This window comes from Ptychodera flava, chromosome 11 (assembly GCF_041260155.1).
Source record: "Ptychodera flava strain L36383 chromosome 11, AS_Pfla_20210202, whole genome shotgun sequence".
Classification (NCBI taxonomy): domain Eukaryota; kingdom Metazoa; phylum Hemichordata; class Enteropneusta; family Ptychoderidae; genus Ptychodera; species Ptychodera flava.
In genome coordinates, this window is record NC_091938.1 from 35,577,119 (window position 1) to 35,591,897 (window position 14,779).

Sequence of the window (14,779 nt, forward strand, 5' to 3'; positions counted from 1 at the left end):
TATCGGCTATCAACTGTTAACTCCTTCAGATAATCACAGTGAAACTAACCTTCACATTGGCAGGTATTTCAATCACAGTGAAACTCACCTTCACATTGGCAGGTATTTCAATCAGGTCTTTCTCATTTCTCTTTGGTAAAATCACTTTCTTGATACCAGCTCTGTGAGCAGCTAACACTTTATCCTTGATCCCACCAACCTGAAAAGAAAATGCAATTATTCATGTAAATGTACATGCTTGAACTGATACAAATTTCATTCTGTAATGTTGTCAATGACACATTTATGAGTAGTACATGTAGGACTTTCTTTTTCTTCAGGGAAACTTGTGGAAGGATTAGTGTTACATGTAGCATCAATGATATTAATAGCACCTTGGATGATAGTACAAGAGGGTTCAAAATCTGAAAGATGAAATTTTTCAACTGTCATTCTGATTTTGCTCATATTTACAGCAATTCTTTACTAAACTGAGTCATTTTTTATGTAATAAATCACTTCGGAAACGCGTCCATTAGAAATCTCAAAAAGTCTTCTATAAAGAACTTCATCTTTTTATTCATTAAAACATTGACACCAGATTCTCATTGCTTAGTGATGACAGGAAAAAACACTCATTGTGCTAATACACAGACAGTTAGTCTGATTCAGACAGATATAGAATAAGAGTACGTTGGAGAGTTACTCACTGGTAAGACTAAGCCACGTAAGGTAACTTCACCAGTCATTGCAATATCAGAATGTACACATCGGCCACTGCAAGGCAAGAAGTGAAATATTATTTTATCAGTCTATCCCATATGAAAATTGTTGTGAAGACACCGCATGGATATTGTACACATTTGGATCTCAGAAATATTAATATCAATGAAATATTCAGGAAATGACATTGTAAAAATATTAAATGAGTCATTCTTGATGAGTGAAGGCAGGTTATTCCTTATGATTTTATTCTAATGCACATGTTTAAATAGTAAGTGAGGGCTGTGACAAAGACACTGCCCTCTTGTGGCAAGTTCAGTTGGAAGATTACCTGAAGAGTGAGACGAGCACAGTGACAACGGTAACACCAGCAGATGGACCATCCTTGTTGATTGCACCAGCTGGGAAATGAATATGAACATCTGTGTTCTCCATCAGATCAGTACCAGCTGATACCTGGATGCCACACTGTAAATAAAAGAAGATCGTTGATTATTCAGGGCCTGCAGCTTTAACTTTTGGCGACTTTTTACTGTGTTCTCAATGTCAGAGTTTCTTGATTTACCTCAAAGCATGCTTAGATACACAATGTTTAGCTTATTAAAGCTCCATAAGCTGTATCTTTTGGCTACTTTTTCAACACTTTTGTTTTGTGGTTTCCTTGAACTTTCTGCATTGAATCCCTAAACTGTAATTTAATGCCAAGTATTTAGCATATCAACACAACCTATATGAGTATAATCTACATTTTTATTGTTGAAAATTGTTTTCAAGTCTGGACTAGAATTCATTCTTAAACAATAAACAATAATCACTACACACATACAAGCTGTGTTGACAAAAAGAATACTCAAAATAAATGGATTAGGGTCAGATACAGTAGTTGATATACAGATTCTGAAGTGGAATACTGAAAAACTTGCCGCAAGTTACAGCTTATGTCCCTTTAACTCAGTCTGTGTACATGTGTAGATTGCATTTTTATTGCTGATGAATGAATTCTAGTCTGGACCATGCATTTTACATGTATACAATAGATGCTGAGTTGATACGACTATGTAGTTTGTGTTTTGACATGCTTTTAGGAGTAGAACAAGAACTTATAATTGGTATACAAAACACAAATAGTGAAACATCATCAAAAGTTACAACTACTGGCCTTTCAACACTTGATTAGACAAAACAAATTTGACATTATATTGAAATTTAATTCACTAACCCTCTGAGTCCCTACCTTACCAAACTGATTTTGGAAATGGCAGTATTAAAAGATTATGAAAGATACATTTTACCAACATGGGAGCCTCTTTCATTTTGTGTCAGTTTCAAAAATGTCTCTAACCTGGAGAAAAGGGTATGCCATAAATTGCACAGAACATCTTTCCCAAAAATGGTATGTTTTACCCTCTCACCACCATGGTTTGACCTAAACCCATTGTCTCCAATGGTGAGTGTGGATCTGTACAGGGAATGGGGTGGGGGTTCGGGGTTGTACTGTATACATGTTGGTTACAGTGAAATCAAACATTGTTTTCAGTCAGATCTACTCTGCCTAAGCTTCAGTGTGAGGGGCAGCTTGTAAGCAGAGCTAAAAACAGAACTAATTATAGAGTCCAGAAACATAAATTGTGATATCTGGATTAAAGATTGAGCTGTCCAATGGCAGACACGGTAATCTTCTAAACAGATAAAATGGTAAGTTGTTTCAATCAATGTAAGTACCGGTAATACACACAGTAATTATATGCATTTTGTAACTGGAATTATGCATTAAAACAGTAATAGAGTCATTGAGAAAGACTTCTTTAATACGGAAGTGGCTTATGCAAAGGATTTCAAACATTGCTATATTTAGAAATGCCAGTCTTATGAAATTTCCACAAAACACATGACAGAGAAGTAAGGAGTCTACAACTCAGAAAGAAACTTCAATTCAAGCTCCATTAACTGTAACTTTTGATGTGCCTTCCAGTATTTCTGTTCTGTTTGTAAAATCAAGTTATTTGTTGTATTCCCAAAATAATGCCAAACTTATTGACACAGTCTGTATCTGTGTGCATGTATGTTGTTGGTATAATATTTTTGTGCATTTTCATCCAGACTAGAATCCCTTGTCAATAATAACACTATCTATCATACACAATACATGTATGTTCAACATACTTAAGATTAAGAACAAAATAACTTGTGTTCGAGAACAAAAATGATAATAATATTAAAAGAATCAACAAATTTTGTCCTTTTAAATTGTACAAAGTTAAACTTCTAATGTACTCTGCTTACCTGTGCAACATGGCTACGGACCCAGTTCAGAGCAATTCTAGCTGATTCTTTCATCACATCTCCTAACTGTCCTGTCAATGTCAACTGACCTTCACCATCCATCTTGGTGGCTTCTACAAACATGATTTCTCCTCCCACAGCTGTCCATGCCAGACCTGCAGGTCAAAGGTCAAATACTTGTAGTTTAATTACCAGCATTGTTTTGCAAAGGATTGAAATAATATGCAAATTTTAAGCTGTGACTTCCAGCCAATCAGCTACTGGAACCTGCTTGTGATCTCAGCCGTGCAACCTAAATAACCTCTTTATCATTTTTTGTGTCACAGAGCAAATGCAGAACCAGGATAAAATATGCAAATGACTTGTACAGGGTAAATCTCACAACTTAGTTTTCATGATCTTGATGCAACATTGGACAAGGTGATTTTAGGATATCATAGACCTATTTAACGTACCTACAGCTACACCTGGTTGACCAAGCCGTTCTGACATCTCATTCTCAAACATTGGTGGCTGAAATAGAGAGAAATCCCCCATGTGATAGACTCTCACATTTTGCTAAATATTGGTACATTGTACAGTTCTTGTGAATTACAGGAATTAAGTAAACCTAGTTCTCATGCACAGATAACCATGACATTATTTCCTTTTATGGTAAAAATGATGTTGTGTAATGGTAGTGTATATAGTGTATTATAAATCCTGTGATTAACATAATCAGAAAAGTACAGTTTTAAGAAAATGTATTTGCGAGCAGTTTCTGTGGTATTTCTGGAGAAAACAAATGTGGCTGTTTGTTCCTGCATGCTGATATGTTTTTGAAGAATGGTGTTTCAAATGCTTTAAATGTCCTAACCCATGCTTAACATGATGCTGTGGGACAGCAAACATTGATCAAGTCATTTCACTGAGATGATCAAGAACTTCCAGGAAGACACACTCAGCTTTGTAGGGGTTGAGATAAAAAATTGAACTTACTCCCAAGATATCCTGGATAGCATGCTCATCAAGGACGATTGGCATTTCCGGAGGATGAGCTAGTGTGGTTGCTATGGCCACAGATTCCTTCTCCATCTCCTCAGATGCCACTTTGTCTTCCTTGGGAGCCGTTTTCTCAGTTGCCATGGAAGCATCTCTGCTCTTCGTGCTTGTGTTCTCAGCGACTTTTACGGCTACAGCACGACACAGAGCACCAAGCTTTCTCTCCAGGGATCTGACGCCAGCTTCACGGGTATACCTGGAAACTACACAAGGAAAAATACTTCACTGTAGAGTCACTTTAGAATGAACAGAATGTTTTCAAAAGACAAATGTGTATCTTGGAATTGACATAGGAATACCAATAAAACATGACAGACGATGTCAAAGTCTGGATTACATAGACAATATATTACAGTGACCTACATCTGTTAAAGAGACTTGTGGGTATGCAGTTGACCTTGAGAAACAGGTAAAATTCTGTCAAATATGTCTATCTTACAGAAAAGTCCTTGGGGCTTCATTATCTGTTATGATTTTTTTTTCTACTCTTAAATTACAGTCATTTATCAAAAGCATGTTGAATTCTGCATTTGATCAATTAATCAATAGACACTTACTGGGCATCAATCAATCAATCAAAAAATTATGATGTGCAAAATCAATGAGCAATATCATTCTCACAGATGCAGTTAAGTCAGCGTACATTGCCTTGGGCATGTAATGTTCTTGACAGCTGAATTTTAGAATTTCAGTCTGGAACAGAATTTGTTTGTCAATGACAACATTGGATATTGTATGAAATGCACCTTGTTGGCAGTGCCTATAATTTTTATTTCAACATGCCATTGGCAAGAGAAGAAAAGATACTTGATTTATTGTACAAAAATGATGAAAAAACAGTCAAAAATTGAAGCAGTTGTTTCTTTGACAGAGAGAGAGAGAGAGAGAGAGAGAGAGAGAGAGAGAGAGGAGAGAGAGAGAGAGAGAGAGAGAGAGGGGCAGGTTACAGTAATGCCAGATTTCCCAGTTCATTCAAATTTGATCCATAAACTTTGTCAAAGTGGCCTTTTCAGTCCTTACTGATGGTTAAACTCCTGTTAACCCTTTTAGTGCCAAAGTCAATTTTTGTCACCTTTAGAAAATGTACTCCAGTCAATTTTTTCAAACTTTTGTCAAAATTTTGATAACAAACTGTAACCAATGAAATGTGATTTCCATTTGGTCCAAAATTATCAAAAAATTACAGAAAAATTCATAAAAATTTGTAAAAATGTTGCATTAAAATTTTGGTGGGAACAATTACAGCACTTTAAGGATTAAATGGGTACCATATGTTGAGTAGACTGTCTAACTTACTGATCATTTTTAAGGCATCCTCAGGAAACTGAAGATGTTCTTGACTGAGTCCATGTTCTTTCAACTGTTTCTGAATAAGGTGGCGTTCTGCAATCATCAGTTTCTCTTCCTGTGTGTAGCCAGGAACTGAAATGACTTCCATTCTGTCAAGCAATGGAGCTGGTATGGTGGAGATGCTGTTTGCTGTTGCTATGAACAACACTTGTGAGAGGTCAAAGGGCACATTGAGATAACTTTTGCTGAGTTAAGGAAGTATACTTGTTACAAGCTGTGGAGACGATACTGTTATTTTATTTTGCCAAAGTCAAATTGCAGTATTTCTAAATTTTACACTGCATTTTGACTGATTCTACTCCTTGTAAATAAGATGTTGAATTCGTATTGGTTTATCTCTCTCGTTTCTGCGATGACACAAAAGTTTACAAGACATAATATAGTATATGCAGAGGCGGAAAATGTTGACTTAGACAGAAATTTAATTCTGTAAAGAAGTGCAGATTGAAATCATACAAGTATGAATGTACAGTATTTATTTGCATAGATTCATAGTTTTTCTTTGTTAGATGCAATGATCAATTTATAGCCAGGGTTTATGAACCACTAAGCGTATGTTGTTGGTTGTACATTACATGCATATACACGTGTCACAAAACTTTACAGATGTACATGTATTACAAAACTTGACGGATGTAAATGTATTACAAAACTTGACGGATGTACATGTATTACAAAACTTGACGGATGTACATGTATAATGTTGATTTTCAAGTTTATCACCCTCCATGCAATAAAACCAGTCTGTTTGATTCTCAGTTGACTCAAAATTTATGTAAACCTGTTTGATTCAGAGCAGAACACTCATGACATTGATTTCACAAAGGATACTGATCAACAAATGAGTTATTTTGTTCAGGGTCAAGGACTTCTAACAGTGCTGCAGCTGGGTCTCCATGGATACCTTTACTCTGAAAATTTCAATGAAATTTGATCGTTAGTATTAAGTTCAAGAGCTGGAAATATGAAATCACAGCCTAAGGATAACTTATGACTGTCAACATGGATACCATGTCACCATGGTATCTCCATGGCTTCGTTTTCTCTCTCTGCATCAAATGGCAATGCCTCATATCAGAATTCTGAAGGTTTCACCATGGAACAAATGTACATTTTTAATGCCATATCAATGCTTTTCAATCCATTTCCTGAACAACTTGACCTCAAGCACACTATTGCATAAATCTCAATGAACACAAAAACCAAACTTGTATTGTTGACAGGATGGAGAATAAGTACTTGATGAAGGACTATCACTTTAACCTTAGCATTCCTGTCATTACAGTATTGTAAATACAATGAATGTGGGTCTAGCTGAGCAGATATAGTTCCATGATATTTATCACTTACTAGTTTGTCAATTTCATCAAGGAGAAAAACCGGATTGTTGACTCCGACTGTCTTCAGTCCATGGATTATCCTGCCAGGCATGGCTCCGATGTATGTACGCCGATGACCTCGGATGTCAGATTGGTCGGATACTCCACCGATGGATATTCTGTGATACCAATGAAAGGTGAAATAAAGGAAATATAAGCAACGGTAAAACACACTGGGGAGTACGGTATCATGGATTGCAATTACCGACTGTAAAAAATGTACCACAGTTTCTTAGAGACTTATTCAGATACTTGGAAAATTCTGACAAAGTGTTACACACTCAGGTAGCATATTTACCTGAATTTCAGGAAACTTTGTTACAATGATACAAAATGATGACGTTGCAAAATATATTCTACTCATGTGACCAAATGAAGAAAGTTCCCCATGGCGGTTTGGGTTCAAATAAGTTCTCGTCATTCTACCATCCATACCACTTTTACTTGTCTTTGAAGACATGCAAATTACCTAATGTGCTGTAAACTGATTGGGGATTGACATTTTAATGGTAAATGCAGACATTATACTCTTAATGTTGTTTGATCTGTTTACCCAAATACCCTGCAAACACATTCACACTCATCATTGATAACAAACAGGTTTAGATCAAACCATGATTGTGAAAGGTTAAAGGTCACTCACCTATGGAACTCTCTTCCAAGGGTCCTGGCAATGGATCTACCAACACTGGTCTTGCCAACACCTGGCGGTCCAACAAAGCACAGGATTGGTCCCTTCAGCGAGTTCTTCAACTGTCTAACAGCCAAGTACTCTATCACACGTTTCTTCAACTTCTCCAGACCATAATGGTCAGCATCAAGGTCAAGTCTGTTGTTGGATCACAGTACAATAATTATCGAAATATAAAAATTATACAGATACCATGTACACTGACATTCATAGCAGGGAATTTAATTTCAGGTTGCTGTCACTCCAGTATCATGAACAAAACTCCATCTTAACCACGAAAAGAAAAAGGCTATGCCACAACTACTGACTGACTTGTCATTCTTAATGCCCAGTGCAGCCAGTAACTCAATATGCTGCTAGCTGATGGAATACTTGGATTCTATGGCAAAAGTTGTTTTGCAATTAGTAAGTGATAGTATTCTGCATAGTTCAAAATGGGAAAATTGAGAGTACTTACCAGTTTGCAAAACTAACAACTACTTCAGATAATGGAAATGCAATTTGAAAATGGAATTATGAACCTGTACAAAATTCCAGGTTTTGTCTTACCTGGCTTGTGCAATATCCAGGGTATCAGAGGTGGTTTTAGACCATGGCAATTCCGTCATCAATTCCAGGTAATTCCTTGTCAGGCTGTAGTCTGGTAAAGCAGACGGCATCTTCTTCAAACGTTTCAATTCTTTCCTGGCAGCTTTGTCAGCATGTTCTGGTAACTTGGCAGCACTGGTAATACAAAGAAATGCAAAAACTTATTCAAAAGACTACATTTGCCTATTGTTTTTTGAGACTTTCTTGATCAAAATGAACATTTGATGGAAAACGATTACAATAGTTCACTTGTTCAATTGCAGAAGCATCAGTTTCTATAAGACTTATATAAATATGTTGCTGTTTTGCATATCCACATTGTTCAACCATTATAATTCTATCAAAACAACTTGACCATCCCCATTTCTTAAAATATGCCTCAGCCCACGTCAAAACACCTACAATTCATGGCCATGGATGTCAGTTTTTTTCTGTTTACATCTTGTTCAATGGTCTTTGCTTTGCCTTTAGTGAAATATTTCTTGCAGAATTCACTTGAAAAACTGAGACAAATGTGTATATTACCAAGGTTTTATGATGTATCATTTGCAATTGTTCACTCTCCTTTTAAAAATATTGAAAGCTACCTTCATGTTTACAAAGAATAACACAGTCAAATATTTCAATCCCTTTGCTTTTCAGATTAATGATAAAAAAGTCTCACAGCACCAGTTCTTTTTTAAATCCAGAGTTAGCTCAATCATTAATAATTAACACCTAAAATATTATTACATAAATCCTGTAACAACATCTTACTTTAGTTTTCTTTCCAAATCAACAATTTCATCTCCATCCTGATCTTCCTCGTCCGATGGATCCATTCCAAGTTTTCTAGATTTTCCAAGGATCATGGGCCTGTCTGTGTGTTTTATCCTTACAATGTTGTTATTTCTCCTGGATTGTCTGAGTAGTTTGAGGCCCTCTACCTGTCTAACTAGGAGAGGCAGTGTCTTCTTAAATCTTTCAGCTAAATCAACAGAGTCCAAAATCTGCAAGATAAAAAATAATAATAGTTGTGTGAAATTAAGAAGCTGTGATGTACTTCTCTGTATAAAGTAACTGCAAAGGTACATTGGGCTGGGGAACACTACATTTTCTAATCACTCTTTCTTGTCTACTCCCTTCTACGATATATATATATGAATCAAAGGCTTGTCAGACAGATGAAGTGAAAATTGCAGGATGCATGAAACTTAAGTAATGGATATTATTACATTGTTATTTAAGTAATTTGTGTTATTAGTTATAACGCTCTGCTTTAGCAAACACTGTTATTTCCTATGAGGACATCTGTATACTTCAATCTATCTATCTATCTATCTACCTACCTACCTATATATATATCAGGGCTCGAACTTAACTTTTTACGTACTTGCCCAGCGGGCAAGTTTCCAGAAATTTTACTTGCCAAATGAACAATCTTACTTGCCCGATTTTTGTCTGTTTATATTGTTTGGGCAGAGATCACGAAGACCAAGCAATCTCAAAATGTGGCTGACAGCATCATATCAATGCAGGTTCTGTTTTGTCTGTATTGATAATCATATTAATTGTTACGATCCACTAGTGTTAGTCTTCGTGATCTCTGCCCACTCGTCCACCAATATGCTAGTGCAGGATTGGGGTCATATAGCTGAAGGGGTGGCCCATCAATCGATATTCGCATCAGCAAATCTCTTTTCCAGGAGTTTTGAAACTTCCGTTGTCGTTTCTTTTCATATATATCGCACTTCTGCTTCTTCACTTTACTTTCCACTGAACTCGATGCTGCGACCGCGCCATTAGCTAGCGCTTTATCACAGTCGATTTCTGAGTGGCCAGCCGGTTGAACGTGTACTGTATCCCCTGACACAGATCCTGTTCCGGAATCTGTGACTTTATCAGGCTTGGATTTCAAAAATTTACATGAAAACAGGGTGGTTTGCTTCGCCATGACGTACAGTCTGCGTTGTCTCAGTCAGGTCTCCACGTGCAAAGTGGCTGTTGAAATTACTGACCAACACCCCTGGGAGTCACTAGCGACAAGCAAATGCATGTTTTATGTTAATGAGATTAGACTTCAGCTGGAAGACAACAGCTGAATATCACTCGCTGAATGTTGACGTCCGGCTTGTCGGTTGTGATACCCGCTTCAGTGACTTGAAACTCGATAACAGCGAACACTGTTCAACAAAATTTCTTGAGTTTTTTATTCCAAGAACATGTAAATTTGATCAAAGTTTATCACTTGCCCGACCGGGCAAGTGTAATTTATTTTTACCAGCCCGATGACAGGTTTTACCTGCCCCGGGCAAGCGGGCAACCGTTAAGTTCGAGCCCATGTGTGTGTGTGTGTATATATATATATATATATATATATATATATATATATATATATATATATATATATATATATATATATATATATATATATATATATATATATATATATATATATATATATATATATATATATATATATATATATATATATATATATATATATATATATATGACATAATGAAAAGCTGCTGACATTTTGCAGTTCTCCATCTCAACTGTACCGTAAATTTTTGCCAATAACTTCTATTCTATGACATTGACAATTAACCATGAAAACACCATGATGTAGTGATTTAAGTAATAACATAGTTAACTGAATGTATTCAGAAACCATCACAAAAACAAGGAGCTGCAGTTTGCCAGTCTGGATCACATTACTTACCGATAACTTTTCTGTGGATGTTGCTTTCACAATAGATGCAAATATATCTGGTAGATTCTGTGTTGGCAAACTATCCAACATTTTCTGGAAAAAAAGGGAAGAGATCATGATTTAAACCATCTTTGATCGGATATTTTATTCATGATTTAATATCAACATTCAATACTTTCTAAAACGACAACTCAATTTGATACAAGTTTAATATAATATCCATTACTATTTTGATAAAAGATGTGCACATTTTGATATTCTTTGCCAATCTATACATGACAATTTGTTCTATATTATACTGTAGTGCCTTACAGAGAGATAGGATTCTTGTTGAAACAGAATTTTGCTATGTGAATGTAATGGTCTATTGGGGCAGTCTAACAGCAATCAGCTGTAATGGTGCAATTTTCTTTCCTTTCATTCATACTGGTGTCACAGTGTTTTACAAGTTGTAGACATGCTTTTTATTCTCTATGCATGCCTCTGTAAACAATGAAAATGTGGAACTTTCAATAAAGGTGAAACATTGAAGTGAGTTCAAAATTTACATAAAACTCACCTTCAATTTAGCAACGATGGGTATAGTGATATCCAACATGTCAACCAGTTTATTGGCTTGCTCTCGGAAATTCTCAGCCAGAGCTGACAACTCTTCATCTTGGATTTCATCTGTGTTGAAAAGGAGACAGTGAGAAGCTACATCGTCAAAATATGAGTAGTGATGACAAAACATGAGAAATGTCACAACTGGAAGTGTGTACTGACACAGAAGCGTATAGAATACTTCATTATTCATCAATCACAGTTATGTAATGTATGGTATTTCTTGGAGAAAAGTGCTGAAACAGCCAAAACCAGTTATATGTATACGTACATGTACATATAACAAATTTGCAGAGCGCAATCAGAAATCAGATTTGAGTGATAAAGGGCCAACTCTGTGAATACCATGTACTTCATCAAACCATGGTCCCTCGTCCAAATGATATAAAATATTAAACAGTGAAAGCACAGTTGTAAATGTCAATAACACTCACCAAGATCTTCACCTGGTAATTTATCTAACTGCCTGACCCGACCTATAGGGTATGGTATATCTTGTAGTAAATCTTCCAACTTGAATCGACAGAGTCCAGTCAGTAACAGTGAGTAGGCAGGTCTTGGCCAGTTTGTACCCGTCACCTGTACAACCACTGCAGCAGTGCCGATAGAATGTAATGTATTGATGTCTTCATCCTGACGGAGTACAGAATTAGATTATGTGAAGTTTACAAACATGTAGTGAGTTTTACACAAGTACCTCATACAAGACTGCATGTTCTATATTTACAAGTGTTCTAGCTATATGGAGATCTGAATGGAGACATAGATTGCAAGGAATGATGTATGTTGGTCTTAGGAAAGTGAGATAGGGCAAGTCTTATGAAATTGTTAATTTGAGATCATTATCACTACATGTCCTAAAATTGATTGATATATTTTAGTGTATGTAAATTTTAAGTTTAACTCAGACTACTATGTGTGAAGTGCTTACATCATGATTTCAAGCACAGTCTGTGGAATGGAAGGACTGTGGCAAAAAGTTAAATTCACACTTTGACTTACACCTGCATTAATTAACAGGTACAGTGCAGTCATACTTTGATAAATGAAATTAATATGCATGATACTGTGTACATGTATCTTGAAGAAAGCTAACAGCAAGAACAACTTTTCGTCAAGAACTTAAAAAACACCCAAGTATAAAAACTTGAATGAATTTACGATAGAACAAAGTTTCACTCAAATATTTCATTCATTGTCTGTCTCCGCATGCTGCATCTAAATCTGTGTTTAACTTATCAGGTTGTGAAGCAAGATCTTTTTCACTGAAACTAGCAACGGAATCAGAATCAAATCAGTCAAACATACTCTTTACAGGGTTCCGGGGTGTAATATAAGTTGAAAACAATCCAACTGACCTGTGCACCTTTTTCTCTGGTAATGACACCAATTATTGTACTGCTGAGAGTATTGGACTTCAGTAAATGCTTCTTCACCATGTGCATGCTGGGAAGGGAAAAACAAATACTGTATATCAGAATGACTCACAGAATAGGAGTTCATTCATAGACCCTTTTCTTGAGGGTCAATGGTTCATTATAATACCACAAGCATGGCAAACAAACCCCTCACCCAAAATTTGAAGGTGTGTATGTTTGTAAATGTAGGCAATAAAATCATGATTAAACCCCTACCTAAACCCAAATGCAATAAATTACTGCAACCACTTCTTTGAATTCCACACTGTAGACAGGTTTTTAAACACTGTAAGGTAAATTAATGGAGCATCGAGGTGATGATACCAAAGAAATGTTGGTAGTACGTTTCAATTGATACAGGGGTCTGGGGGTGTAGTCCATTTTTCATCGAGTAAACAACCAATCTATTTTAACAACAACGACAACAACACACATGTGACAATTAGTGTTTACATTCTGTGACAAACACATGAACTCTCTCATGATTCCGGGTTCCCACGTTTAAAGATGGTTCACTGTCGTTTTATGATATTTCCTCACATTACAGCACTGAGAGTACCCTCGCTAGTCACAGCAAGTTTTGTCTATGTCAATCATGCAAGAAAGAGAACAAAACAGACAATGGAGGGGTGAATAAATGAAAGGAAAGGGTTCACTCTTTACACCGCTGTGATTGTAATCAAACAAACAAACATATTTCTCATTTTAATAACATTACGGCCCTAGATCTAGAGTGAGCCGGTAGATCGACGCCAGTGGTGGTTCTTTATGACTGGCAAGATTTGCATATAATAATAAACCAAAGCAGAATCTATAAAGTGATAAACGCAAAGTATTCGGTACAACAAAAGCCTCTTTAATGCCGTGACTGCTGAAACTACTGAGTATTTCTAGAAGCTATGTACGGTGCCAAGGTATAGGTACAGGTCGATGCGGTTTGTGTAACGATGGGACATGGGGTTAAACTACAACACAAAGTTCAACTTCAACGGAGACCTTGGTTGATGCTTACGTAAACCTCACGTCATTATAACACTGCAGACAGAGTGTAGTAGAATACTTGATATGGTAGTCATACGAAGAAAAAAGAACAAAATTTCAATTTTATCGTTTGCTTCACTATGACATGGTAACTTTTTGCAGATGCACGGTACTGTACGGCGACTCGCCTGCACAGCTCATTATCCCGTCTCATAAGTTTCGTTGTTTACGAAGCATACCCGTCCCATGCAAGGTGCAAAATGAACTATAAGGCGTTTACAGCCACGATCAAAGTGACGCAATCTGAAGACTTACTTCTTGGGAGACTGCACAGGTATTCTCATCGACGACCCCGGCAGCAGAACACCGTCAGAGATCAGCAACAGAGGAAGACGTTTCGGGATGGTAATGCGCGACGCCATGTTGACCACTCTGATACACGGACGAAGAGGGCGCTGTTAACAGTTGATCGATTGTGCCGTGCAGCCACGATGTGGCCACATCACCGTTGGTCTATTTCGCTATAGACGTGTGTACATATGCCTCAGGCATATGTACACACGTCTTTTAAATATGCCTCAGGCATATGTACACATGTATGTCATTTAAATATGTCTCAGGCATATGTACACACGTCTATGGGGCACCACATAGAGGGACTGTGGGGGCACATAGACGCAGAGCCGAATAGCAACAGGTAACTGTGGTGTAACTGAATATTTAGCTGTGGGTCCAAAGCTAATATAGGTGTCCAAAATCACGGTCCCTCCACAGGGAGGGACCGTGCCAAAATATAGGTGTAGGCCTAATCAACAGAAACACGACGGCGCACTGAGGTGGGTTATCATCAAATTTGTATTCTTTTCAAGGTGTTATCGGTTTTTAATAGAAAAATCACTAAATTTCACCGAGAACATTTTAAGACAGGTCGTCTATTTTCAAGTTGTACACAACAATCTGCTGAAGCAATTGAATTCACGCGTGAAAGTATGAACCCCCTCCCCCAAGTACCACGATCAGTTAAATTGGGAAACAGAAAAAAATTAAA

The 14,779-nt window shown here is 36.8% G+C and overlaps 1 protein-coding gene across 1 annotated transcript in view; it reads right to left on the reverse strand.

Moving 5' to 3' along the window:
* The window catches only part of LOC139144160 (lon protease homolog 2, peroxisomal-like), a 15,747-nt gene extending 1,548 nt beyond the window's left edge, over positions 1-14,199 (reverse strand). Inside the window, exons 1-17 of the mRNA XM_070714816.1 lie at positions 14,047-14,199; positions 12,691-12,778; positions 11,767-11,965; positions 11,289-11,398; positions 10,739-10,822; positions 8,791-9,023; positions 7,996-8,169; positions 7,399-7,584; positions 6,727-6,874; positions 6,208-6,287; positions 5,323-5,555; positions 3,964-4,229; positions 3,441-3,498; positions 2,986-3,140; positions 1,034-1,170; positions 690-756; positions 89-199 (exon numbers count right to left, since the gene is read on the reverse strand). Coding sequence (XP_070570917.1) covers positions 89-199; positions 690-756; positions 1,034-1,170; positions 2,986-3,140; positions 3,441-3,498; positions 3,964-4,229; positions 5,323-5,555; positions 6,208-6,287; positions 6,727-6,874; positions 7,399-7,584; positions 7,996-8,169; positions 8,791-9,023; positions 10,739-10,822; positions 11,289-11,398; positions 11,767-11,965; positions 12,691-12,778; positions 14,047-14,153 — 2,436 coding nt within the window. The 5' untranslated portion in view covers positions 14,154-14,199. The remainder of the gene's footprint in view (positions 1-88; positions 200-689; positions 757-1,033; positions 1,171-2,985; positions 3,141-3,440; positions 3,499-3,963; positions 4,230-5,322; positions 5,556-6,207; positions 6,288-6,726; positions 6,875-7,398; positions 7,585-7,995; positions 8,170-8,790; positions 9,024-10,738; positions 10,823-11,288; positions 11,399-11,766; positions 11,966-12,690; positions 12,779-14,046) is intronic.
* Between the last annotated feature and the right edge of the window lie 580 nt (positions 14,200-14,779).